The sequence below is a fragment of the Papio anubis genome, chromosome 9 (assembly GCF_008728515.1).
Source record: "Papio anubis isolate 15944 chromosome 9, Panubis1.0, whole genome shotgun sequence".
NCBI lineage: Eukaryota > Metazoa > Chordata > Mammalia > Primates > Cercopithecidae > Papio > Papio anubis.
Genome location: NC_044984.1, coordinates 52,057,718 through 52,082,707, shown reverse-complemented (window position 1 = coordinate 52,082,707; position 24,990 = coordinate 52,057,718). Strand labels below are relative to the sequence as shown.

Genomic DNA, 24,990 nt, shown 5'->3' with positions numbered 1-24,990 from the left:
GAAATATCTAGAAGGGATTCACTTTAGCCTAAAGAAAGGAGATTTATCACTTGTCAGAAGGGAGAAAGAAAGGATATGTGCAGACACAGATAGGCAATTGTGTAGGTGCATGTGGGCAGGAGGGAAGATAAAGAATTTTAGGCTCAAGTGCCTTAGATGACAAAGTTGCTGCCTGAGAGAGGAGGGTGGAAAGGGTGTAGACGCTTGCTCTGGGAGATAGGAAAGTGAGCAGCACCGAATGTTCTGGTAGGTTTGTAGACTCTTCAGTTTTATTTGCCCCAGTTTTTTGGGTGTGCAGTTTTCTCCATCTGAGAAGCTTTGAGGTATGAGCAGAGAAGAGAGGTAGAGTATGCTTTAAAATGGGGATTGGAAGGGTGACTGTAGTGGATGATCTTGGGACAGGAGTATTGATCTGTTGGCTGTGGAGAGATGATGACACACTAGAGTGGGAAGGCATTGATGCCAGGACTGAGGCTGCTCTGGGTAAAAAATGAAAGAACAAGATATTGCTTTTGGTAAAAATTACAAACAGTGTAGATATCCACCAGTAGTAGACTGGTTGAATGAACTGTAGGATAAATGTGAAAAATTATATTTTAATGAGGTCAATTTGACATAAAAAGATCTCCAGAATATATTGTCAAGTGGGAAAGAAACCAAGCCTAAGTCTATAGAAAAACATCTGGAAGGATATATTCTATCAAGTTCCATTACATCCAAGGAAGGGAGTGAGATTGGGAAGGGATAAAGAATATTTACAACAATGTAGAGTCATCAATGAATTTATTTTATTTTAAAGATATCTATGTACACCAAGTAAATACACACAGGGGGTTGTGCAGTTTGGTTTGTCTTCCACGCTGGCATGCAAAATTTTGGCAGATGTGAGTGGGCAGGCCAGGCGCCCCTTGCAGTGACCCTGGCTCTGAAAGGGATGCGGTGAAGGTGGGGAGCAGGAGGAGGAGAAGGATGTAGTGTGAAGCTTCTGGTGAAGGGTTTGCATGTGTGTTGTTTCTTTTTTATGTAAGTGAATTATATTTCCCTTACATCTTGCTAAAGAGAAGGCTGCTCCCTCTGTGTCATCTCTCTCCTCATCTGCGCTACACCCTCACATTTTCTTATGTGTTTTTAAAAGAACCATGTGGTGGCAACATTACATAAAACCCCCTGGAATCTTAAGTGCCCTGCTGGCAGCAAATATTAGCCTAAGTCCACAGGCCCACAGGAACCTTCCTTCTACCCTAGTGGGTCTGGAGACAGCGTGGCTTGTCTACCCCACCGTTGCCCTCTTTTCTGTAAGTTGCAGCTTTAGTGCGAGGAGCCAGATTGGACCGCCTTCCTCAGAACAATGGTTTTCAAACTACTCCACAGAATCCTCAGGGTTTCATAGGACTGTTCAAGGGCTCATTCGCTGAGGAGGCTTTGAACAGTCAGTCCTAAGGACCCTGAGGATTCTTCCACCAAAAAAAGAAAGTGCAAACTGCCCAGGTCTGCATTACTTTATTTTTTATATTGGGGTACTACGTAAGATTTGTTTTGAAAAGCGTTTAAAAATAATCACTGCTTTGGATTCATTCCACACTCCACTGGTATTTTTCCCCCTGCAGTTCTCCCTAACTGCTAAAAGGAGCTCAGCAGGTAAAGGGAGCAGGGCCTCTTTCCCTTGAAGGAGTCATGGGCCAGTGCAGCCTGCGCTTACCGGCTGGCATTCCCACTCAGCTTCCTTTCCTGACTTAGAAGCTGGGTGATAGGCTGCCCAGGTGCTGGAGAATCTTGGTCTTCCTCCTAGAAAAGACTGGATATCAGGACACCAGACTTTCTCTCCTGGTTTGGACTGGCTAGTGACCTCCATCCCTGCGGTTACCTAGAAAACCACCTTAGCACCATGTGGAAGGAAAGGACCATGTGAAACTAAAACAATAGTCCTCTTCGGTGTGGGGGGTGCTGCATATGGGCTGAGAATGGCTGGGAGAAGAGCCCTCAGGGTCAAGCCTTAGAGCTCCCCGCCTCTTGAAAATCCACCCTGCCCCTTTCTTTAAAGTGCACTTAATACCAGATGGGGACATTAGAGAAGGAACTCTTTGTGGAGAAAAAAAAAAAATGTATATTGGGGAAAAGTCAGACTCCAGCTTGAAAGGATGGCAACTAGAGAGAGAGATTTTGCCAGTGAGCTGGAAGCCCCCAAACCAAAGGTGGAGATGGGAGGAGCATGCCGCCCACTATGGAATGAGAAAGAAATCCAGCTCATCGCTTCCACTTGAGGGCACTGTGACCAAAAAAAAAAAAAAAAAAAAAAAAAAGACTCAGAAATTTCCCAGCCTATTCACCCACAAACCTAAGGAATCAATCATTTTGACTACACCTGCCTGTAACCATCTCCATAGAGAGATGAGCAGCCACTGACTGACTGCTGGGAGCAGTCTGCCTCCTCCATTTTTCAAAATATTTTAAATCAACTCTGAGTTCTGGTCACAAGCTCTAGGGCAGGGAATATCAAAAGGAGCTTTGAAGAAAAAGGGAAATGGTCCCGTGAACAACCCATTTCTCAGTCCAGGGGAAAACAGGAAGAGGGAGGCAAAAGGCAGACTTTGTAGGGCAGAGGTAAACACCTGAATCCTTTGATTAAGGTGAGGGGTGTATGAAGAAAATTATATGTCTCAATTAGCAGCCCTTCCATTTTACCTTCCCCTGTGCTATATGTGAAAGAGGAGGGAGGAAGAGTCTATTTCTCTGTCTTATGATGCTAAGACATTCTTCTGCTTAAGGCTTTGTGTGCGTGTGTGCATGTGTGTGCATGTTTGTGTGTGCGTGTGTGTGTGTGTGAAGGGTCACAGCCCTCTAGCTCCCATTTTTCCTTTTGTCATCTCTGTGACCTCTACTCAGTGACTAACACCACTCAGTGTGAGACGAGTAGATGAGAAAGAAGAAACATTCACCCTCCTCCCTATTGCCCCAAATAAGGAAGGTAGACTATGCTTTGAAATTGCTAAATACATCAGTAGATACTTAGAGAATAAAACAGAAGAGAGACATAGCAGCAGCTTTTGATATATAGATACAGAGTACAAAGAGATACAGAGTAAGTAAGAGAAGACATCAAACATAGTACAGTCCAACAACAGGGGTTGGGGAGGGAGTTAGTATCAGAGACCACAGGTTTGCAGCATGCTGAGAGAAGAGGCCTCAGTCCCTCTTAGAAACTGGGAAAGAAAGAGAAAGAGGGTGTGAGGGCCCAGCTTGTAGCTCAACCAGAGAACAGGAACAGGTGGCATCTGCACACACTTTGGTTTACTGTCCTGTTCCTTCAACACCAACAAGTAGACCCCCCTACCACTGCCCCCCACAACCCAGGCTTGCACCTCCATCCCTAGGCCTCCCCAACACCTCTTCCACATTCCTACTTCTCTGCTTCTCAGGCTTTTCTGTCTGTGTGTGCCCGATTTACTATTCTGGGAAACCCCTGGAGAGGGCTCAGCTTAGATTCAGCCCAGTAAGAGACTGGCCATGTTCTCTGTGCCACTTCTGGGCCCCAAAGCAACCTTGGTGACAAACCTGGTGACACACAAGAACAAAGAAGGTTCCTGTGCTGCTAAAGGAGACACCTGGGGACAGATGAGGAAAAAGAGGGGCTTTTCCACCTCCACTGAGCAAGATGGGAGGGGAGCGCTGACTGACTTCGTGGGCAGCTTCCTAAAGCTTACTGGTGGCATATACAGATGGGAGAAGGATGGGACACAGGTGCAGGCGTAAAGCAAACATCGCCTTAGCTGGAGATGCCTTAGTTCCAAAAACACCTATCCATCCAAAATTATTTCAGGGTGGAGGAATAGGTGGGGTTGAGATGGCCCCCCAGGGTCTCTTGATAGATCTGCGGTCTACCACCCCTGTGTGGCTCTCATCTACAGCGGCCAAGCTCACTTCTTTGGACGTATGACAGTGACCCCTAGTGGCACAAAGACAGTACTGTGGTTACCGCTGTAGCCTAAGGGAAAGCAAAAGGGGGCACGGCAGGTCAGTGTCCAGATTACATGGGGCAGCACAGGCGTAGCCCCCAGCAGGGGAAAGCAGGAGTTGAGGGGTAACTACATAGTAAAAGTTTTGAGGTGGTAAAAAAAAAAAAAAAAAGAAGCAGCAGCAGCCGGAGAACCAAAGAGGCTGTCAGCAAGAAGGGAAGCAACCTGAGGCTGGTCCGAGGAAGCAGCCTGACGCTACCTGAAAGTGCAGGTACGCAGCCGTGGGTGTGGAAGATTAGCTGGCTGCTGTCTCTTGGTGGAGAGGGAAAAGCTTGGCCTGGTCCTCAGCCTCATAGCCACACGGCAGGTCACTCCTGGAGGAAGACACCCACCATGATCAGCTCCACAGAAATGAAAGTATTCCTGTCATCATCGTTACTCTGCTCTGAGAGCATCCCTGTGAGATCACAAAGGGCAGGGACTATTTGCGTTTTACAGGAATGCAGGGAAATTCAAGGCCAGAGGGACATAAATGACTTGTCCAATGTCACAAGGCTCCCAAAGGTAGGCGAGAAACCCAGTCATCAGATGCCCATGATGTTTTCACCCAGACCTTATCACTGGAGTAGGAAGAAGCAAGATGGGATTGGAGGAGGGGAGATATTCTGCACTGAGGCAGGGGAGTGACTGGATCTCCTGGACAACACAGTGATGAAAAGAATGAGTCTCACTCCCTCCTCCTTCCCCCAGGGATCCAGGAACCTCCAAGTGGGGCACAAGGGAAATTTAATCATTTCTTCTAGTCCCACCCAGAGAACCCAGGGGTAGTGGGGACTGTTGTACCTATTGTCATTGATATCTGTGGCATTTCCTGAAGAGATCATCATTGAGAACACAGGATTAGAAGAAAAAAGGAGATTGGGTGTTAGAAACAGTTTGCCCAAACCCTCTCCCATCTTAATCCCTTAGAGAAAAAGATAAGCTGTGACACTTTCTCCTTAATTATCCCAAGCTATATCATTATTTTGTTTGAGAAAAAGTCTCCCCAGCCCCTCACTAAGGAGAGGAAAAGGGAACTGGAAGGTAAGGGCTGGGATTGGCATGGTAATAGGAGGAATTCACTCCGAGGCAGCCTGAGACCTAAAGGGCTGGGCAGTGCTCAGGCTGTAGGTAAAGGGTCACTTTTTGTTCATATGTATTATTATTATTATTTTAGAGCCCAGGCTGAATGCAGTGGCTGTTCACAGGTGTAATCACAGTGCACTTCAGCCTTAAGTTCCTGAGCTCAAGCAATCCTCCTATCTCAACCTCCCAAGTAACTGGGACTACAGGTGCATGCCACCACACCTGGCTATATGTATTTTTTTTTTTATTTGAAGCCTTGGCACACCAGAAAGGTTCAGTTAGTGTTTTTTGTAGACTAAGGTCACTTACTTTTATGCCTCTCAACTAGCCCTGAGGACCCCAAAGGTGGGATTACCCATCTTTTTCACTCACCATTGTCCATGTTGGCCTTCTGGTAGGAAGCCAAGGGGCCGCCAGAAGACGTGGCTCCACTGCTGGTACAGGAGTTGGCAAAGCTGGATGGAGCAGAGGAAAGAGGCAGCCTCTGGCACCCACCCTCCATTAGTCTGAGGACCACTAATCCACACTCACCCTCAGCGATAGAGCTGCTCAGCCTTCCCCATCCCCAGAGAGCAGAGGACAACAAACATGGCCACAGGCTGGGAGGGCAGACACCCACCTTCTAATCATAGGCATGAAGCTGAGAAAGGGTTTAGGAAAATAATTAAGCCACAACCAATAACTGACCCCACCCTATGCCTTCCAGGGTCCAGTGAGCCTTGGGTGGGACTCCAACCCACACTTGTGGTCACTCACTACATATCTGAGGTGGAGCTGGGTGTGGCCTGCAGGTAGAGATTCTGGTAGTTCTGGAAGAGGCTGTTGGTGTAACTGATGCACTCAGGGCTCCGGGTGCCATAGGGGTTGGTGGGTGAGGATGCCGGGTAGTGGCCAGGCCGGACAGGTTTGGCTGCAATAAAGAAAGAAAACAACCATGAGGAGGCTATGACCCTGCATTTGCCCCGGTCCCTGAGGTCATTTAGCTGGGGCTGAACTGAGTTGCTTGTAACATTATCACTTTTTTACTTTTTGGGGGGATGTGGGATGAGGCTAGGGGTATGTAAGAAGCAATAATCTAGTTGCTTGGCAATTAGTAATTTGCTAAATTTGCTTCAGGAGATACTCCCACCTTGCCTGCTAACACCTACTCACCAATCTGGGCAGAATGGCCCCGTTTGCCCGAGCTCTTGTAGCGAACGGCCTCCTTGATGCGGTCCACCTCCTGCTGGTACCGGCGCTTGTCCTTCATGGCGCCCTCCTTGGCCTCCTTCAGTGCACCCTCCAGGGCCTTAACTCTCTCAGCCGTAGCCCTAAGTCGTTTTTCCAATTTAGGAAGCTCACAACGCAGATCTGCATTGTCACGTACCAGCTATAGGACAAGCCAAAGGGAAGAAGTGGAAAGGAAGGCAAGTGACCCAAGACAGTCACCCAGAGGAGTGTACGGGACAGGGGTGAGGAGAGAGAATAAAGAAAAATCAGGGGTCAGAGAAGACAGAGACCATGTCATTTCCTCAAAAGGCCTCATTGCCTTTATGTAACGGACTGTTCTGTCCAGCTCATTCCTTCCCCCAGAGTGAATGGTGGGTGGCCAGGCATTAAAAAGTTATATAATTTTTTAGGCAGTAAAACCTGCCATCTCCACTGCAGCCCAGAACTCTTGTGGCAGTGCCTTGTCCCGTCTCCATCTGGCCTCCCCGACATCTCCCAGCATGTGCCAGACCAATAGCCCCAGGGCAACCATGGGGATGAGGACCCCCTTCCCCAGAGAGGGCTTTGTGGGCATGCAAAGGTGGGGCAGCAGGGGCACAGTAGCAGTTTGGTGGCTGTGGCATTGAGGAGAATGGGTGCATGGCAGCTGCAGTGCAGGAGCAGAAGCTGGAATTCAGGAGCCCCCGATATACACACACAGACAGGCAGAGCCCGCCCCATAGGAAGGAAAGAAAATGTTTGAGGTCTCGCAAACATTTGCACTCATTACCTTCACATTCAGGGACTTCCTGGGTTATCCCTCCCCCAATGAAATTAAGCTACAGCGTGGTAGCAACCACCCTGCAGCCAGAAAAGACTTCCTGATTTTTTTATAGGTTCCACACAATGACTGGGGGCACTACAGGTTGCAAAAGGAGCAGGGCCTTGGAAGACAGCGGGTAAATCAGCGTAGCAGGGAACACCGCGGGCTCAAGGGGACAAGCTAGAAACTTTTCCATGCAGCTTCCATTTGGACAATTTATGGAGTATAAGCAATGTTTTGCTGTGACAATACGTTAGTTTAATTGATAATAGGGCTATAGTCCTGGCTGTTAAGATTCTGTTAACTGAGAAGTTTTTATCTCCTTTTCCTTTTTACTCTTGTGTCTGCTGAGGTAGGAAACTGTAGTGAGTCCTCTATTTATCCTATAGGTGAGTCATTTTTGTTTTTTGGGATTTTGAACAGAGGCAGAGGCTTCAATGAAGATAAAGGAAACAGCGTGTGGTTGTGTTTTTTTGTGGAAAATTTTTTGGGGGCTTGCTCCATGGAGCAGGGCTTTCCCATAGGCAGAGAGGCCCAGAGTGGCACACATACACTTTGTGTGTGTGTGTGTGTGTGTGTGTGTGTGTGTGTGTGTGTGTGTTTTAAGCAATATAATACGGATCTGGACGGAGAGGGAAAGTGAATGCAGGAATGAAAATCGAATGACAGAATTGATTTCAAATGTTTCCTATCTGCCTTTCAACTTTTCTATAATTTTGTTACTCAGTTTCATAATAAACAAAGGAAAAAAAAATCGCAGCAAAGCCCTCTGCAGGCCTAAATAAAATAAATAAACTCTGTATATTATCACTGGGCACAGGTTTGGGATTCATTACCAAAAAAAAAAAAAAAAGTACTGAATATTTACTATATAGGCTGGGCATTATACTGGGAGGAAAAGAAGTTTAAGTGCTAGGCTAGTGAGAATGTAAGTTTAAATGGAATCTTAAGGTAGATTTGAAAGGAAAGGAATGAAGTATAGGTTAGGGTTTATTTTATGAATTAGTTAAAAGGACCCGTTGACAGCTTGCTGAGCCTGTCTTCAAGGCTCAGATAGTTAGTGCTAGTGAGAGTGCCCCTGCCCAGCACACACCAAACATTTCCTGTCCTGACTCCTTTGGACTGCCCTTCTGCCTCCCCACCCCATACCTTTGAAACCCAGTCATCCACCTAAAGAACCGCAGCAGCAAGGAGTGGGACAGAGAGGCAGCAACTTAATACACAGGAGTTTTGACTGGGGCCCCAACCAGGGGCTGGCTGGACCATCTCAGGGACATCATTTTTTTTTAATTGAAACAGGGTCTCACTCTGTCACCTAGGCTGGAGTGCAGTGGCATGATCCCAGCTCACTGCAGCCTCTACCTCCTGGGCTCAAGCAATCACCCTACCTCAGCCTCCCAAGTAGCTGGGACTATGGGTGTGCACCACCACATCCGGCTAATTTTTGTATTTTTTGTAGAAATGGGGTTTCGCCATGTTGCCCAGGCTGGTCTTGAACTGCTGTGCTCAAGTGATCCACCTGCCTCGGCTTCCTGAAGTGCTGGGACTACAGGCGTGCATGACTGTGCCTGGCCAGGGACATCATTTAATGTCCCTGCATGCCTGCCCCAGACCTAGACGATGGAGTTCTCTCCAGGAGAGAAGCCCAACTCCCTTGCTTCTTCTCGTCTCCCTGCCTTCCATCTCTGGGTAATGTCTAACCAGTTTCCCTCCTGTATATGTACAGTCCATGACTTTGTCAGTTTCAACCTCTCCCTCCAAGGTAGGCCTAGGGAATTCCACTTTGAGCAGAGGTGGGTTAGAAACTTTGAGAAGGGAATACAGGCATGAAACAAAGAACAAGGTAAAAGTGGACCAAATATTGTATAAAGAAGGGATTAGTAGGGAAAGTAAAAGCGAACAGTAAGGAAAAAATGCAACTAGATTTTCCTGAATCCAAGGGGCCTCTGAGGATTTGGTATCCTAGGTACCTGGCCTCAAAAGTTCTCTTCACTCCTTCAGCAGCCTCTTACCTGTTTGTGAACCTTTGTAAGCTGTTCCAGGTTGTTCTCAAGAAAGGAAATCTTCTGCTTTTGGGAGTGAATCCCCCCACTGTCTTCGGGCTCCATTTCTGCACTCTGAGAACAGATAGAAGGAAAGACGCAGCTGTCCCAAGGCCAAACAGATCCCACCAAGACCAGGCCAAGCCAGTCCCATGGGGGGCAACAGGGGAGGGAGAAACCTAAGGATGGGAGGAGGATGTGAGGGCTGATAAGACCCCAAGGACAGTACTCACTTTCTTGACTCGAGTCGTGACGTCTTGAACGAACAGCTTGCGAAGGTTGTGGAGGGTCTGGAGTTCCCGGGCCTGGAAAGAATGATGAAAAATTGGGAATAGCCGGATACCAGGTCTGTCCTATTCCTCCAGAATTATAGGAACCTCCAGTTTCTATAGTGAGTCACTCATCCTTTAGCAAAAAATGTGTCTTGATTATGCTACAGAATGGCTGAAAAAGGGCAGGAGGAATAGGGTTAGGAAGAAATGAAGCCTTCCCACTCCCCAGTCCTGTGAATTTGGCACAGAAGGGAACCACTCACAACTGTCTCCTCCAGACCCTTGAGGTCCTGCTTGGACTGCTCATGTCGCTCGTACAGAAATCTGTAGCAAGAGAAATAAGGGAAATGGAAAGATCTCTCAGGACTCTCCTTCCTCCTGCCTCTTCCTCTATTACTTTTATCTCCATTTAAGTATTACTATTATTGTTCCTTTTTGAAACAGGGTCTCATTCTGTTACCTAGGCTAGATAGAGTACAGTGGTACAATCATGGCTCACTGTAGCCTCAACCTCCTGGGCTCAGGGGATCCTTCCCACCTCAGCCTCCCAAGCATCTGGGACCACAGACATATGCCACCATGCCCAGCTAATTTTTGTATTTTTAGTAGAGACAGGGTTTTGCCACATTGCCCAGGCTAGTCTTGAACTACTGAGCTCAAGCAGTCCACCTGCTTCGGCCTCCCAAAGTGCTGAGATTACAGGAGTGAGCCATCACAGCCAGCCTATTATTGTTTATTACACAAGTTACTCATGTTTGCTGTGCAAAAATTAGAAAATAATTTTAAAGAGAGAGATAAGCCGAGTTTTTATAAAAAGCCTATGATTCTACTATTCACAGATCAAACCAACATTAACCTTCTAGTGTCCATCTTTCCAGACTCTTTTTTCTATGCCTATATATCCATGTATCCATTTTATGGGATCATACCATGCATATGGTTTTGTAATCTGCATTTTACACTGAATAGAACATCATAAACCTCCTTCCATACTGTGAATACTCAACGGCAGTCATTGCTGAGAGTGTCCTTTTTGTTCCTTCCCTACCCCATCATATTTTTCCCACGAGTCACCCCAACATGTCTGCGTGTGTATCCTGCCTCTGCAAGCATGTCTGAGTTCGCAGTTCTGAGCTTACAAGGCTGTGGGCTTACAGGCAAATCCATGCCACTCACGTCAGCTCCTGCAGCTTGGTGCTCTTCTCATGTTCTTCACTCTTCAGCTTCTCGTAGTCAGCCTGAAGCTTCTCTAGCTCTAACTGGAGCTTCTGATTTAGGCTACAGAGCATCAGGAGGTAATGGAGAGAGGGGAAAAAGATGTTAATGAGGGGGAAGGGAAGACCAGCTCTTCAAACATCTTCCTTCTTGAACGAGTGAGTCCAGTTAGAATTGATGTGTCCAGTTTCAGACACCAGGGGCAGACTCAGGCCACCATCTCCATGACAGAGCCAGGAAACCTGACCTCTCTAATCCTGGGAGCCTCAAGGATAGGGACTAGTCCTTATTCCATGTTATCTCCTGAGGTGGGGCTACAAAGTTGTGGCATTGTTGAGGGAATGACACACGGATGTTAAAGAATCAGATCCAGAGGGGACATGTGAGTTGGCACAGCAAGGTGACAGGACTGGGAGGGGCTGGAGTCGCCCTTGGGAACCCTTACTCTTTGAGCTCATCAATGGTCTTCTGCTTCTCGTTGATCTCGTCCCGGAGCCGGGCCAGCTGCCGGTGATGGGCCTCCCGGTGACTCTCCATCTGCAGCTCCAGAGCCTTCTGCAAACAATCCCACCCCAAGCTCAAAGGCCAGACTCCCAGAAACAAGCTCTGTGAGAGCCAGCACAGCTTTCACCACACCAGGCCCCAACTATCCCTGACACCTTCCCCACTCACCTTCACTTCATCTGCATCCTGGGTATCAGGTTCCTTGTCCTTCAGGGCCACTTCATGCACAGTTTCTAAGGGAAAGAGGGGAAGACACCTGACATCAAACCTACTTCTTTCAGAAAGAACTTCACGCTGTGACCAGAACTCCGGGAAGGACTGGGGATGGGCCCACAGGGGTGTTCTTCTGTGTTAGGACTGTCCAATTTGATATAGCAGGAACAGAGAACAAGGGTGTATGGTTCATGTAAAATGAGCTACATGCAAAATCTTGGCTAATATATGAGTTGGCATCCATGATTTCAAGCTAATGCTTTGAGTGAGTGATCACTGAGGTGATTTCTTTTGATGTTTCTGACTTCTCTGCCCTGGATGGTGGGATGGAGGAGTAAGAAGACCTCACCCTGGGCCTGGAGCTTGGCCAGCTCGTCACTCAAGGAGTCATAGGACTCTTCCAGGTGCCGCTTCTTTAGCTCCACGCTCTGCATGTATTCCGTAAGTGAGCGGATCTTGGCCTCGTGCTGGTGGGAGAAAGTTGGTGAGAGGAAGAAGATGGAGTAAAGAACACAACCCCAGGCCGCACAGATCTCCAACCCCAGCTCTGCTCGCAGCCCTCCCTCCTGCTACACTTCCTATGAGGGTGCAGGGTTGGGGGCCATTCCTATGGGGCTCTTCCTTTAGCTCCCTTGGCTCAGGGGGCAGTACCCGCCCTGAGCCTCTACTTTTTTGGCCCTGATCTGCACCCCTGCCACCCCAGCTTTTCTGTCCTTGCTTTCACTTGACCCCAGAACTTTGACCCCAGAACTTTTGACACCCACCTGGGTGTTAGGAGTTTTAGCCATAACCCCAGGGTAGCCTTCTTTCTCCCATGGCATCTGAAGGTTCTCAAACTTAGGCACTCACCTGAGAGATGAGGAGCTGGCAGGATGAGAGCTCCCGCCCAGTCACTTCCATCTTGCGGTGACATTCCACCTGGAGGTTCTCCAGCTGCCGGCACCGCTTGACCACAGACTTGACTTCTGACTTGATTTTGCTGATGTAGAGTCGGGCCACAGTGAACTCCTCCTCGATGGCCCCACTGATCTCCACTGGCTAAGGGTGAGTAAAGGAGGAAGAGATGCTTCTTGGCTGCTGGGAAGCTTTATCCGTTCCCTCCCACCTTTTACCTACCCACACACACCCACGTATGCAGGGACTCAAATGGGATTGGTATTTTCCAAACGACCTTTAGCAGCTCTCTATCACTAGCATTTCACGTTAAATTCCTCTGCCTGCATTTAAAAATCCAAGTCTGTCTGGGTGCAGTAGCTCACGCCTGTAATCCCAGCACTTTGGGAGGCCGAGGTGGGTGGATCACCTTGAGGTCAGGAGTTCAAGACCAGCCTGGCCAACATGGTGGTGAAATCCTGTCTCTACTAAAAATACAAAATTAGCCAGGCATCATGGCACATGTCTGTAATCCCAGCTACTCAAGAGGCTGAGGCAGGAGAATCGCTTGAACCCAGGAGGCGGAGGTTGCAGTGAACTGAGATCACCACTGCACTCTAGCCTGGGCGACAGAGTGAGACTCCATCTCAAAAAAAAAAATTCAATTCTGGGCTGGGCTCGGTGGCTCATGCCTGTAATCCCAGCACTTTGGGAGGCCAAAGTGGGTGGACTACAAGGTCAGGAGTTCGAGAACAGCCTGGCCAATATGGTGAAACCCTGTCTCTACTAAAAATACAAAAAATTAGCCGGGAGTGGTGGTGTGTGCCTGTAGTCCCAGCTACTAGGGAGGCTGAGGCAGGAGAATTACCTGAACTGAGGAGGCGGAGGTTGCAGTGAGCCAAGATAACACCACTGCACTCCAGCCTGGCCAACAGAGCAAGACTCCGTCACACACACACACAAAAAAAATCCAATTCTGACAGTCCCCCACTTATAAATAAATCTTATAAAGCAACATGATTTTATTTTGATCTGCTCAATCACCCAGATTATTCTCACACCCACAGATTTGCATATTTCATTCTTAACTCTATATCTATGCCCCACCTCTAACTGCTGCTGTAAACACTGCTCTGTTGCTACTTCTTTTTATTATTATTATTATTTTTTTTTTTGAGACGCAGTCTCGCTCTGTTGCCCAGGCTGGAGTGCAGTGGTGCATCTCTGCTCACTGCAAGCTCCGCCTCCCAGGTTCACGCCATTCTCCTGCCTCAGTCTCCTGCGTAGCTGGGACTACAGACACCCGCCACCATGCCCGGCTAATTTTTTGTATTTTTTTAGTAGAGACGGGGTTTCACTGTGTTAGCCAGTATGGTCTCGATCTCCTGACCTCGTGATCAGCCCACCTTGGCCTCCCAATTATTATTATTATTATTTTTTGAGATGGAGTTTCGCTCTTGTTGCCCAGGCTGGAGTGCAGTGGTGCGATCTCGGCTCACTGCAACCTCTGCCTCCCGGGTTCAAGCGATTCCCCTGCCTCAGCCTCCCAAGTAGCTGGGATTACACGCATGAGTCACCACACCCGGCTAATTTTGTATTTTTAGTAGACACAGGGTTTCTCCATGTTGGTCAGGCTGGTCTCGAACTCCCGACCTCAGGTGATCTGCCCGCCTCGGCTCCCAAAGTGCTGGGATTACAGGCGTGAGTCACCGTGTACAGCCTCATTTTTTTTTTTTTTTTTTAAGACAGGGTCTGGCTCTGTCACCCAGGCTGGAGTGCAGTAGCTCAATCATGGCTCACTGCAGCCTCAACCTCCCATACTCAGGTGATTCTCCCACCTCAGCCTCTCAAGTAGCTGGGACTACAGGCATGTGCCACCACGCCCCGCTAATTGTTTGCATTTTTTGTAAAGATAAGGTTTCACTGTGTCACCCAGGCTGGTCATGAACTCCTGGGTTCAAGTGATCCGCCTATCTCAGTCTCCTAAAATGTTGGGATTACAGACGTGAACCACCATGCCTGGCCTCCATTGCTTCTTTATTCAGTACCCTTTAGAATTTTTTTTTTTTTTTTTTTTTGGCAGAGTCTTACTCTATAACCCAGGCTAGAGTGCAGTGGTGTGATCTCATTTCACTGTAACCTCCACCTCCCAGGTTCAAGCGATTCTCCTACCTCAGTCTCCTGAGCAGCTGGAATTACAGGTACACGTCACCATGCCTGGCTAATTTTTGTATTTTTAGTAGAGACAGGGTTTCGCCATGTTGGTGAGGTCAGGTCTCGAACTCCTGACCTCAAGCAATCCGCCCGCCTTGGCCTCCCGAAGTGCTGGGATTACAGCCGTGAGCCACTGCACCCAACCTAGAATGTATCTTTTCAATTGGGTCTATGCAAGCCTCTACCTGTCTTCCTGGGTCTGGTTCAAAGGCATGTTCCCTGGCTCTCTGGCTGCCTTTCTCAGTATCTGCGAAGGCCTGGATGGCTCACCTTGCATCTTCCACTAGTGCCCAGCCTGAACAAGACTGCTGTCTCTCACCACTCACCAGCTTAATCTCCCCGTTGCCCACAATGACGCTGAACTCGCTCAGATCCTTCATCAGCCCGTTTAGCACCTCAGCAATTCGTTTTCGCTGGTGTCCACTGACCTCCTGTAGCCGCTGCAACTCAGACTCCAGGGACAGCATGGTGGCCTGGGGACAGCCCCTCAGGTCATTCCTGTTGCCATCCTCCAGCTCCCCTGCCCAGCCCAGGCAGAGGCCTCTCCCTTCAAGCAAGACCCTGAAGGCTGCTATGAAGAGAACATAGGCCCTGCAAGAGAGTCTGGAAGGGAGAGGGACTTCGAGGGGAAAGTGCAGTGACAGGGTTGGGGAGGGACTCACAATGCACTGAACAGCAGGACAGAGGTGCAGCCACCATACAGCCCTGGAAGGATGCAGAGGTTCCCTCAACATGGGAGATGTTCTGTGGTCAGGGAGCTGTTGGGCCATTGGTACACCACTTACCACCTTCTGAGACAGCTCATCCACCAGAAGCTGGTTCTGCTGGCTCTTCTCCTCCACCTCCTGGGACTTCTGGTCATAGTTCACAGCCAGCTCCTCCAGGGCCTGCAGCACTTCCTTCACCTCATCCTTAGCGGCATCGTTCTCTGATTGCAGGTGGCTCAGCTCCCGCTGGACCTTCTCGTTGTCTCCTCGGGTGGACACCAGCAGCTTCAAGGGAGAGGAGTGGCATGTGGGAAAGCTCACTGCCAGTGACCACTTCTATGGCCTTGGGTCTGGGAAGCTGAGCACTCCCACCCAAAACAAAGAGTTAAGAGGAAGTAGGCTTTAGGCTTCATAGAAATAGGGCAACAGAACGAATAATGAAGAAGCCCCCAGACTCTAAAATTTGTGCTTTAAGAAAAGCCCCAGCCGGGCACAGTGGCTCACGCCTGTAATCCCAACACTTTGGGAGGCCTAGGTAGGCGGATTGCCTGAGCTCAGGAGTTTGAGACCAGCCTGAGTAACGTGGCGAAACTCCATCTCTACAAAAAATAAAAAAATTAGCCATGTGTGGTGGTGCACTTGTAGTCCCAGCTACTTAGGGGGCTGAGGCAGGAGGACTGCTTGACCTTGGAAGATCGAGGCTGCAGTGAGCTGAGACTGCACCACTGCATTCCAGCCTGGGTAACAAATTGAGACTCCATCTCTAAAAAAAAAAAAAGAAAGAAAGAAAGAAAGAAAAAAAAAGAAAAAGAAAAGAAAAGCCCCAGTGAGGTTCCCAGACTTCTATTGCTTGCGGGAGTGATTAATCCCTAAGCACAAAGCCCCTTCTTCCATCTGATTTTAAAAAGGTCTATTCCATGCCTTCCAGGGATGAACAGAACCCCTTTGCTCTCAGGTCCTGCCCTCCCTCCTGTTACCTCTTCCTGGTCCAGCATTTGCTGCTTGAGTTTCTCTATGAGTTGGCTTTGCTGGTTGATTTCATCATCCTGTTGGAGGCAACAGGGAAAGACAGGTGAAGGGAAGCTACTCCTTCCAGTTTAGACGTAAGAAGTTTGGGGGTAGAGGCAGGATCCTAATAAAAATCCAGATAGTATAAGCTTTGAGTTAGAAACCCCATATCCTACAAGAGGATCACCTAAGGCCAGGAGTTCAAGACCAGCCTGGGCAATATAGTGAAACTCTGTCTCTACAAAAAATTTAAAATATTAGCTAGCCTGTTGGTGCATGCCTGTAATCCCAGTGCAATGAAAGGCCAAGGCGGGAGGATCGCTTGAGGCCAGGAGTTTGAGACCAGCCTGGGCAACAAAGTGAAACTCCATTTCTACCAAAAAAAAAAAAAAAATTAGCTGGTTGTGGTGGTGTGCACCTGTAGTCCCAGCTGCTTCGGAGGCTGAGGTGGGGGAGGATCCCTTGAGTCCAGGAGTTTGAGGCTGCAGTGAGCTATTACTGCACCACTGCACTTCAGCCTGGGTAACAAAGCAAGACTCTTTCTCTCAAAGCAAAATAACAATAATAAATGAGATGGGCGGATCACGAGGTCAGGAGATCGAGACCATCCTGGCTAACACGGTGAAACCCCGTCTCTACTAAGAAATACAAAAAATAGCCGGGCGAGGTGGCAGCGCCTGTAGTCCCAGCTACCCAGCTACTCGGGAGGCTGAGGCCGGAGAATGGCGTGAACCCGGGAGGCGGAGCTTGCAGTGAGCTGAGATCCGGCCACTGCACTCCAGCCTGGGCGACAGCGTGAGACTCCGTCTCAAAAAAAAAAAAAAAAAAAAAAAAAAATGTTTTTATGAATAATTATCATCATTTTTTTTGTTTTTTTGAGACAGAGTTTTGCTCTTGTTGCCCAGGCTGGAGTGCTAATGCACCATTTCGGCTCACTGCAACCTCCACCTCCCAGGTTCAAGTGATTCTTTGGCCTCAGCCTCCCAAGTAGCTGCGACTACAGGGATGCACCACCACACCTAGCTAAATTTTTTTTTTTGTATTTTTAGTAGAGACAGGGTTTCTCCATGTTGGTCAGGCTGGTCTCGAACTCCTGACCATAGGTGATCCACCTGCCTTGGCCTCCCAAAGTGCTGGTGTTACAGGCATGAGCCACTGTACCTGACCAAGAATTATTAATGAAGTAGGAAACCGTGCATAATATAATGCTGACATAATTACATATACAGGCTGGTCACGGTGGCTCACACCTGTAATCCCAGCACTTCGGGGGGCTGAGGCGGGCAGATCACCAGAGGTTAGGAGTTTGAGACCAGCCTAGCCAACATGGTGAAATACCATTTCTACCAAAAATACAAAAATTAGCCGGGCATGGTGGCGCGTGCCTGTAATCCCAGTTATTCTGGAGGCTGAGGCAGGAGAATCACTTGAACCCAAGAGGCAGAGGTTGCAGTGAACCACAATCGTGCCACTGCACTCTAGCCTGGGTGACACAGCAAGACTCTGTCTCAGAAAAAAAATTTTTTTTAAATTACATATACAGGGCCGGGCGCGGTGGCTCAAGCCTGTAATCCCAGCACTTTGGGAGGCCGAGATGGGCGGATCACGAGGTCAGGAGATCGAGACCATCCTGGCTAACACGGTGAAACCCCGTCTCTACTAAAAAAAATACAAAAAACTAGCCGGGCGAGGTGGCGGGCGCCTGTAGTCCCAGCTACTCGGGAGGCTGAGGCAGGAGAATGGCGTAAACCCAGGAGGCGGAGCTTGCAGTGAGCTGAGATCCGGCCACTGCACTCCAGCCTGGGCCACAGAGCGAGACTCCGTCTCAAAAAAAAAAAAAAAAAAAAAAAAAAAATTACATATACAGTATATCTCAATTGCATGGTATATGTACAGAGAAAAACAAAAAGTGTTAAGTGTTATCTCTGAATAGTGGATGATTTTAATTTTCTTCTATACATTTATATTGATTTTTCCACATTTCAAGCATGAGCATTTATCCCTTTTAAAACCAGGAAGAAGCAATATAAGTGATTTTCTTTGATCCTCTACCTCTCGTCCCACCCGGCGTGTCTCAGTGCCCTGCCTGGCCACCCTCACCTTGTCGTCAAGCTGCTTATAGAGGCGGCGGATCTCCTCCTCGTATTTCTGCCGCTCTTCGGGCGCAATGCGCACCACGATGGATGAGTTGTCATTCACAGGGGTCTCCTCACAGAGCTCAGCTCCCAGGGCTGCCTCCTCCCCAGCCAGGCGCTCCGTCTCAGGCACATTCTCTCCTGCAAAGGGGCAGGACAAGGTGAGGGATGGGAGAAGAAGCTGCATCCACGAGTTCTTCCTTCTCATTCTGCATGCCAAGACCTCTGGGCCCTTGAACTCTCTTGCCAGGTGGACCTTCTACCTTTTGGGAGTCTGGGAGGTAGGTAGTCAGGCCCCTCCCTTCCCTCATGACTGCTCTACTGCACCTGTCCAGAAACACAGTCCTTCTTCCTGGAGACTGAACTGGCCAGAAACATCACCCAAACAGAGTTGGCTCCCAAGCCACCTCCTCCTCCTCCTCCTCCCACTGCCCCTCACTCCCATCTATCCATCTCTAACCATTGCGCCACCGGCTCAGCTCAGCCTCTAGCTTCGCAATCGTCTCCTTCTGGGCCTTTGTCTTCTCCTTCTCCTTCTCATATTTCTTCTTCCACTGCTCAGCAGTCAACTCCAGATTTACTGAGGCAGTGTTCTTAATGGTCTTTGCCCTGGGTGAGGAGAAGAGGAACAAAGATATGAGACGTACATTAGACTTGGGTGACCCTGAGGAGAGAGCCGCAGGGGCTGGGATGGGAAGCTGGGTACCAGGGATCCCTCTGGGGACCCTGCCACTGACCGCTGCCCAAACATCAGGGTGGACTTGGTCTCTGCATCATTGTAACTGGACGGTGAGCAACAGATGAACATAGTTGTCCGGCAGTTTCCCCCGAGAGAGTCCTGGAGAATCCTTGTCATTTTGCTGTCACGATATGGAACATAGCTTTTCTGGGGGAGGAAGGAGACCATGAATCAGAAATAAACAAATAAAATTCAACAGGGAATCAGAAAGGATAGTGGTGTCACCCGGGGATCAAGCAACCCATGAATTGGGGCATGATTATATGGTGGCATTAGCAGGTGGGGGAGGAAACGGGGTGGGGCTTGAGGGGTGAGGGGACCTAAGGATCACTCACAGTGCCCTCAGCCAGTGCAGAGATCACATTGCCCAGAGCTGACAGTGACTTGTTGATATTCTTTGCCTCATCCAGCACGGCTCCCTCTGCTCCAGTCTTGCTGACCTACCAGGGCAGTAAGAGATGAGTGTGTATGAGCAGCTGCACATGGAGAGGGCTGTCACTACCTCATTCCAGGGCTCAGTCCACGGAGAAAGGAAGGAACGGGGAAGAAGATGGAGTAAAAGAGATCCTTGGCTGGGATTGGGGAAGGCCCTTCTTCTGTTCCCCTAAACTCTCTTGTCAAACACCACATTGCCCCTAACGCCTGCCACATATTATATGATTCCGTTTTGCTTTTTTTTTTTTTTTTTTTTTTTGAGACAGAATCTCACTCTTGTTCCCAGGCTGGAGTGCAATGGTGCGATCTCGGCTTACCACAACCTCCGCCTCCCAGGTTCAATAGGTTATCCTGCCTCAGCCTCCTGAGTAGCTGGGATTACAGGCATGTGCCACCATGCCTGGCTAATTTTGCATTTTTTGTAGAGATGGGGTTTCTCCATGTTGGCCAGGCTGGTGATCCACCAGCCTCAGCCTCCCAAAGTGCTGGGATTACAGGTGTGAGCCACTGTGCCCAGCCATATGATCCCATTTATATGAAATGTTCAGGATAGGCAAATCCATAGAGACAGAAAGTAGATTAGAAATTGACAGGGGATGGGGTTAAGAGACAATGGAGAATGGTGTAAACCCGGGAGGCGGAGCTTGCACTGAGCCGAGATCCGGCCACTGCACTCCAGCCTGGGCGGTAGAGCGAGACTCCGTCTCAAAAAAAAAAAAAGAAAATGGAGAGTGACTGTGAATGGATGATGACAGTGTTCTAGAATTGGATAGCGTAATGGTTGTACAACCTTAGGAACATACTACAAACAACTGAATTGCACTTTAAAATGGTGAACTTTATGGTATGTGAATTATATCCCAATACAAATCATTTTTTAGTTAAAAAACAGCTGGCCGGACACAGTGGCTCATGCCTGTAGTCCCAGTACTTTGGGAAGCCGAGGCAGGCAGATCATGAGGTCAGGAGTTTGAGACCAGCCTCGCCAACATGGTGAAACCCTGTCTCTACTAAAAATACAAAAATTAGCCAGGCTTGGTGGCGGGAGCCTGTAATCCCAGCTACTTGGGAGACTGAGGCAGGAGAATCACTTGAACCTGGGAGGCGGGGGTTGCAGTGAGCGGAGAGTGTGCCACTGCACTCCTCCAGCCTGGGTGACAGAGCAAGAATCTGTCTCAAAAAAAAAAAAAAAGAGCCAAGGACCAGCCTGGCCAACATAGTGAAATCTCATTTCTACTAAAAATACAAAAAATTAGCCAGGCATGGTGGCGGGCACCTGTAATCCCAGCTACTTGGGAGGCTGAGGCAGGAGAATCACTTGAACCCAGAAGGCAGAGGTTGCAGTGAGCCGAGATGGTGCCACTGCAATCCAGCCTGGGCGACAGAGTGAGACTCTGTCTCAAAAAAAAAAAAAGAAAAGAACCAAGGCTTCCACCCGCCCCATATCCACAGGACCCCCTACCTTCTCACTCCCTGCCAGGTCCACCAGATACAGCTTCCCACTGAGCTTCTGCTCCGTTTCCATGTTCTCCTGCTTGATGTTGATGAGGAAGATGCTGTGGCTCCGAGAGCTATGCTCATTCATGTCTGCAGGAGCAAGGGAGAAACAGGAACTGCACCACTCTGCAGAACTGTGGTCCTCAGCCCCAGGCTTCCACTGACCCCAGCCCCGCCCACCCAGAGAGAAGGCACCCACCAGAACTAGCCCTGCTGCCACATCTCCCAGGCAGCAGGGTCCTACAGACAAAGGGTCCTCCTCCTCTGTGGGGCACAGTGTTTCCTTGCTCACTTTTGAGTCCCTCCACCCCAAAGGACACAGAACACAGGTGGATCCTCAGACTCGAGAGATCCCCTTGTCTCCTCACTCACTGGTAACAGCCACATGACGATTTGATTTCCCTTCATCAATCACATCCAGAATCTCCTCCGGGCTGGACACAAAGCGTTCAGTACAACCCTGTGGGGGACAAATGGACAGTGACCCATACGCTTTGTTTTTTAAGTTTGTATTTATTTATTTATTATTTTTTTTTTTCCTTTTGAGATGGAGCTCTGTTGCCCAGGCTGGAGTGCAGTGTCGAGGTCTCGGCTCACTGCAACCTCCACCTCCCAGGTTCAAGCGATTCTCCTGCCTCAGTCTCCCAAGAAGCTGGGATTACAGGCGCCTGCCACCACACCCAGCTACTTTTTGTATTTTTAGTAGAGATGGTGTTTTACCATGTTGGTCAGGCTGGTCTCAAAGTCCTGACCTCGTGATCCGCCTGCCTTGGCCTCCGAAAGTACTGGGATTACAGGTGTAAGCCACCGCGCCCAACTTTGTATTTATTTTTATCTTGTGTATTTACTACTTTTTTGAAACAGCGGTGGGCACGGTGGCTCACGCCCGTAATCCCAGCACTTTGGGAGGCCAAGGCGGGTGGATAACCTGAGGTCAGGATTTCGTGACCAGCCTGGCCAACATGGCAAAATCCCGTCTCTACTAAAAATACAAAATTAGCCAGACTTGGTGGCACATGCCTGTAATTCCAGCTACTCAGAAGGCTGAGGCAGGAGAATTGCTTGAACCCAGGAGGCTGAGGTTGCAGTGAGCCAAGATCAGGCGCCATTGTATCCCAGCCTGGGCAACGAGAGAGAAATTCTGTCTCAAAAAAAAAAAAAAAAAAGAAGGCCGGGCGCGGTGGCTCAAGCCTGTAATCCCAGCACTTTGGGAGGCCGAGATGGGCGGATCACGAGGTCAGGAGATCGAGACCATCCTGGCTAACACGGTGAAACCCCGTCTCTACTAAAAATACAAAAAATAGCCGGGCGAGGTGGCAGCGCCTGTAGTCCCAGCTACTCGGGAGGCTGAGGCAGGAAAATGGCGTGAACCCGGGAGGCGGAGCTTGCAGTGAGCTGAGATCCGGCCACTGCACTCCAGCCTGGGCGACAGAGCGAGACTCCGTCTCAAAAAAAAAAATCACAAAAAAAAAAAAAGAAAAAGAAAAAAGAAAACAGTGTTGCAGTGGCTCACGCCTGTAATCCCAGCACACTGGGAGGCTGAGGTGGGCAGATCACCTGAGGTCAGGAGTTTGAGACCAGCCTGGCCAACATGGTGAAACCCCATCTCTACTAAAAATACTAAAATTAGCCAGACGTGGTGGCACATGCTTGTAGTCTCAGCTACTCGGGAGCCTGAGGCAGGAGAATCACTTGAACCCGGGATGGGGAGGTTGTAGTGACCCTAGATCGAGCCACTGTACTCCAGCCTGGGCAACAGAGCAAGACTCTGTCTCAAAAAAAAGAAAATTAAATTAAATAAGAGACAGGGTCTTGCTGTGTTGGCCAGGCTGATCTTGAACTCCTCAAGTGATCCTCCCACCTCAGCCTCCTAAAGTGTTGGGATTTCAGGCATGAGCCACAGCCTCCAGGCATGTCTTCCACTAAACTTTGATTTGCAAATTAAACTGCATGCACACTGACCAATGACCTTTCAAGTCAGTATCTTTTCTTTTCTTCTTCCTTTTTTTAAAGACAGGTTCTCACTCTGTCGCCCAGGCTGGAGTGCAGTGGTGCAATCTCGGCTCACCGCAACCTCTGCCTCCCAGGTTCAAGAGATTCTCCTGCCTCGGTGTCCCAAGTAGCTGGGATTACAGGCGTGAGCCACCACGCCCAGTTAATTTTTTGTATTTTTAGTAGAAACGGGGTTTCACTATATTGGCCAGGCTGGTCTCGAACTCCTGGCCTCAAGTGATCCACCCACCTCAGCCTCCCAAAGTGCTGGGATTACAGGCGTGAGCCACCATGCTCAGCCAAGACAGTCTCTGATCCCCTAGACTCTCCCTGGCCCCTAGACACATCTCATTCCTCCAGGATATCCACTCTCCAACTTCAGAGTCACTGACCTATGATCCTCCCCAACCCACACTCTCAATACACTGGACCCACATAGGTGCCCCACACCCACTCTCACCTTGACAAATGGCACACGGTTCTTGTCCTCGTGCACAGACAGATTTGTCTTGGTCACTAAATCGAAAGAATGCAGGGTGAGAGCAAGACTAGTACTTCTACCGCCCCCACCTGCACCTTGCAGTCGGCTAAGATGGTGGTTTTCTTCTCTGTGCTAAAGGAAGACTCTCCCTGTGAAGCCTAAACTCCCTGCATGAGCTGAAGGCTCAGTTCCTCCTCCTTCTCCTTAGGGCTCCTGCACCCCAGCCCCAGATCCTCTCAAACTGTTTATATGTAGTCCTGGGCTCCTAAGTCCATCTCCTGACCTTCTCAGTTTTTGGTAATTCTGGCGAATGGAGCCAAAGGACTTGGGTGCTGTGTGCCCTCTGCATCTCTTGTCAATTGGTACCTAATTCCATGTGCAGTATGAGCTCTCTTTTCTCCACCCTCCTCACACACCTTCATCCACTGGGGCAAAACACTCACCATCCAGAAGGTCACGAATTTTGTCCAGGTAAATTTCAAAGTAAGAAACCTGGTTAAGAAGAAAGAAGGAATGTGAAGTAAAGAGGGCCTATCTTAAATCTGGTTCAGGAATCCCACACTAATGGGACCTGCTCAAACAGTGGTGGTGGGAGGAAAAGAACAGAAGAGAACATCTTGACAAAGAACTGTGGTAACCGGAAAGGGAGTCAAGTTGGGGAGCCCAGGCTCTTCAGTGGGTTTATTTTAGATCTTCCCCTCCCAGTCCCTATCTGAATGCCCAGCTGTCGTGCCCTGGTCACCTTGATGTGGAACTCAAGGTTCTCATCCATGGAGTAGATGTGGTTGAAGATGTCTCGGGCAATTCGAGGAATGATTCCCATCAGCTGGGGGTCGTGCAGCTTTCCCTGGCGAGTGAAGGCATTTGAGAGTGAAGCTGGGGCTCAGGGATATTGAGACAACTCAGATATATGCAGGTGAACACCAAGGCAAGAGTCAATAAGAAGAACATCCTAAGTTAGGAGATGGTCACCACCATGTCTGCCTTTTAGAGGAGCAAGGAGATAATTGAGTAGCCCTTTGGACTTCCATTGCTTTTCCAGATCCAAAGAAGACTGGAGTAGTGGAAAGGATGATCCACTGCAGTGGGCTGAAGGGATTCCATTACACTTCCCCTAATATTGCCCTTCAGTTCATCCTCTGTACCCATCTATCTGCCTCTGGACCAGGCAATCCTTGATTCCTAGATCTTCCCCCACTGAGATTCCCTGATCTTAACACTCATTAACACTCCTAGCCCCTCAACCACCAGAGCTAAAACCCTCACCTCCATGGTATGTGTTTTCCCTGAGGATGTCTGTCCATAAGCAAAAATGGTGCCATTGTAGCCAGCAAGGACATCTGGAAGAGACAGTAGAGAAAGAGTACTGGTGGAGATAAGTCGGGTAGGAAATGGGGTGCTGAGAAGAGACATTCTAAAAAGAAATCTATTACCTTTGACAATCTGCATGGCACATGCATGATAAACTTGCTCCTGAGTCGTGTTTGGGGGGAATACACGGTCAAAAACATATGGCTTCCCCTGGAATGAAAATAAAAGATATCAGACATCAGCAGGCAGGATGTGAGGGAAAA

General features: G+C 48.9%; 1 protein-coding gene across 1 annotated transcript in view; it reads right to left on the bottom strand.

The window, feature by feature from the left end:
• Window positions 1-766: 766 nt before the first annotated feature.
• KIF5A (kinesin family member 5A) overlaps window positions 767-24,990 on the bottom strand; it is a 38,465-nt gene continuing 14,241 nt past the window's right edge. The window contains exons 2-29 of the mRNA XM_003906663.3: window positions 24,850-24,937; window positions 24,683-24,756; window positions 24,159-24,263; window positions 23,860-23,908; window positions 23,396-23,451; window positions 21,316-21,403; window positions 20,909-21,033; window positions 19,347-19,451; window positions 19,010-19,158; window positions 18,733-18,881; window positions 18,238-18,413; window positions 16,107-16,175; window positions 15,208-15,414; window positions 14,749-14,895; window positions 12,185-12,373; window positions 11,685-11,802; window positions 11,291-11,355; window positions 11,064-11,173; window positions 10,580-10,681; window positions 9,667-9,727; window positions 9,365-9,436; window positions 9,102-9,206; window positions 6,231-6,447; window positions 5,835-5,988; window positions 5,451-5,533; window positions 4,797-4,824; window positions 4,213-4,327; window positions 767-3,200 (exon numbers count right to left, since the gene is read on the bottom strand). Of these exons, the coding sequence (XP_003906712.1) occupies window positions 4,249-4,327; window positions 4,797-4,824; window positions 5,451-5,533; window positions 5,835-5,988; window positions 6,231-6,447; window positions 9,102-9,206; window positions 9,365-9,436; window positions 9,667-9,727; window positions 10,580-10,681; window positions 11,064-11,173; window positions 11,291-11,355; window positions 11,685-11,802; window positions 12,185-12,373; window positions 14,749-14,895; window positions 15,208-15,414; window positions 16,107-16,175; window positions 18,238-18,413; window positions 18,733-18,881; window positions 19,010-19,158; window positions 19,347-19,451; window positions 20,909-21,033; window positions 21,316-21,403; window positions 23,396-23,451; window positions 23,860-23,908; window positions 24,159-24,263; window positions 24,683-24,756; window positions 24,850-24,937 (2,970 nt within the window). The 3' untranslated portion in view covers window positions 767-3,200; window positions 4,213-4,248. The remainder of the gene's footprint in view (window positions 3,201-4,212; window positions 4,328-4,796; window positions 4,825-5,450; window positions 5,534-5,834; window positions 5,989-6,230; window positions 6,448-9,101; window positions 9,207-9,364; window positions 9,437-9,666; window positions 9,728-10,579; window positions 10,682-11,063; window positions 11,174-11,290; window positions 11,356-11,684; window positions 11,803-12,184; window positions 12,374-14,748; window positions 14,896-15,207; window positions 15,415-16,106; window positions 16,176-18,237; window positions 18,414-18,732; window positions 18,882-19,009; window positions 19,159-19,346; window positions 19,452-20,908; window positions 21,034-21,315; window positions 21,404-23,395; window positions 23,452-23,859; window positions 23,909-24,158; window positions 24,264-24,682; window positions 24,757-24,849; window positions 24,938-24,990) is intronic.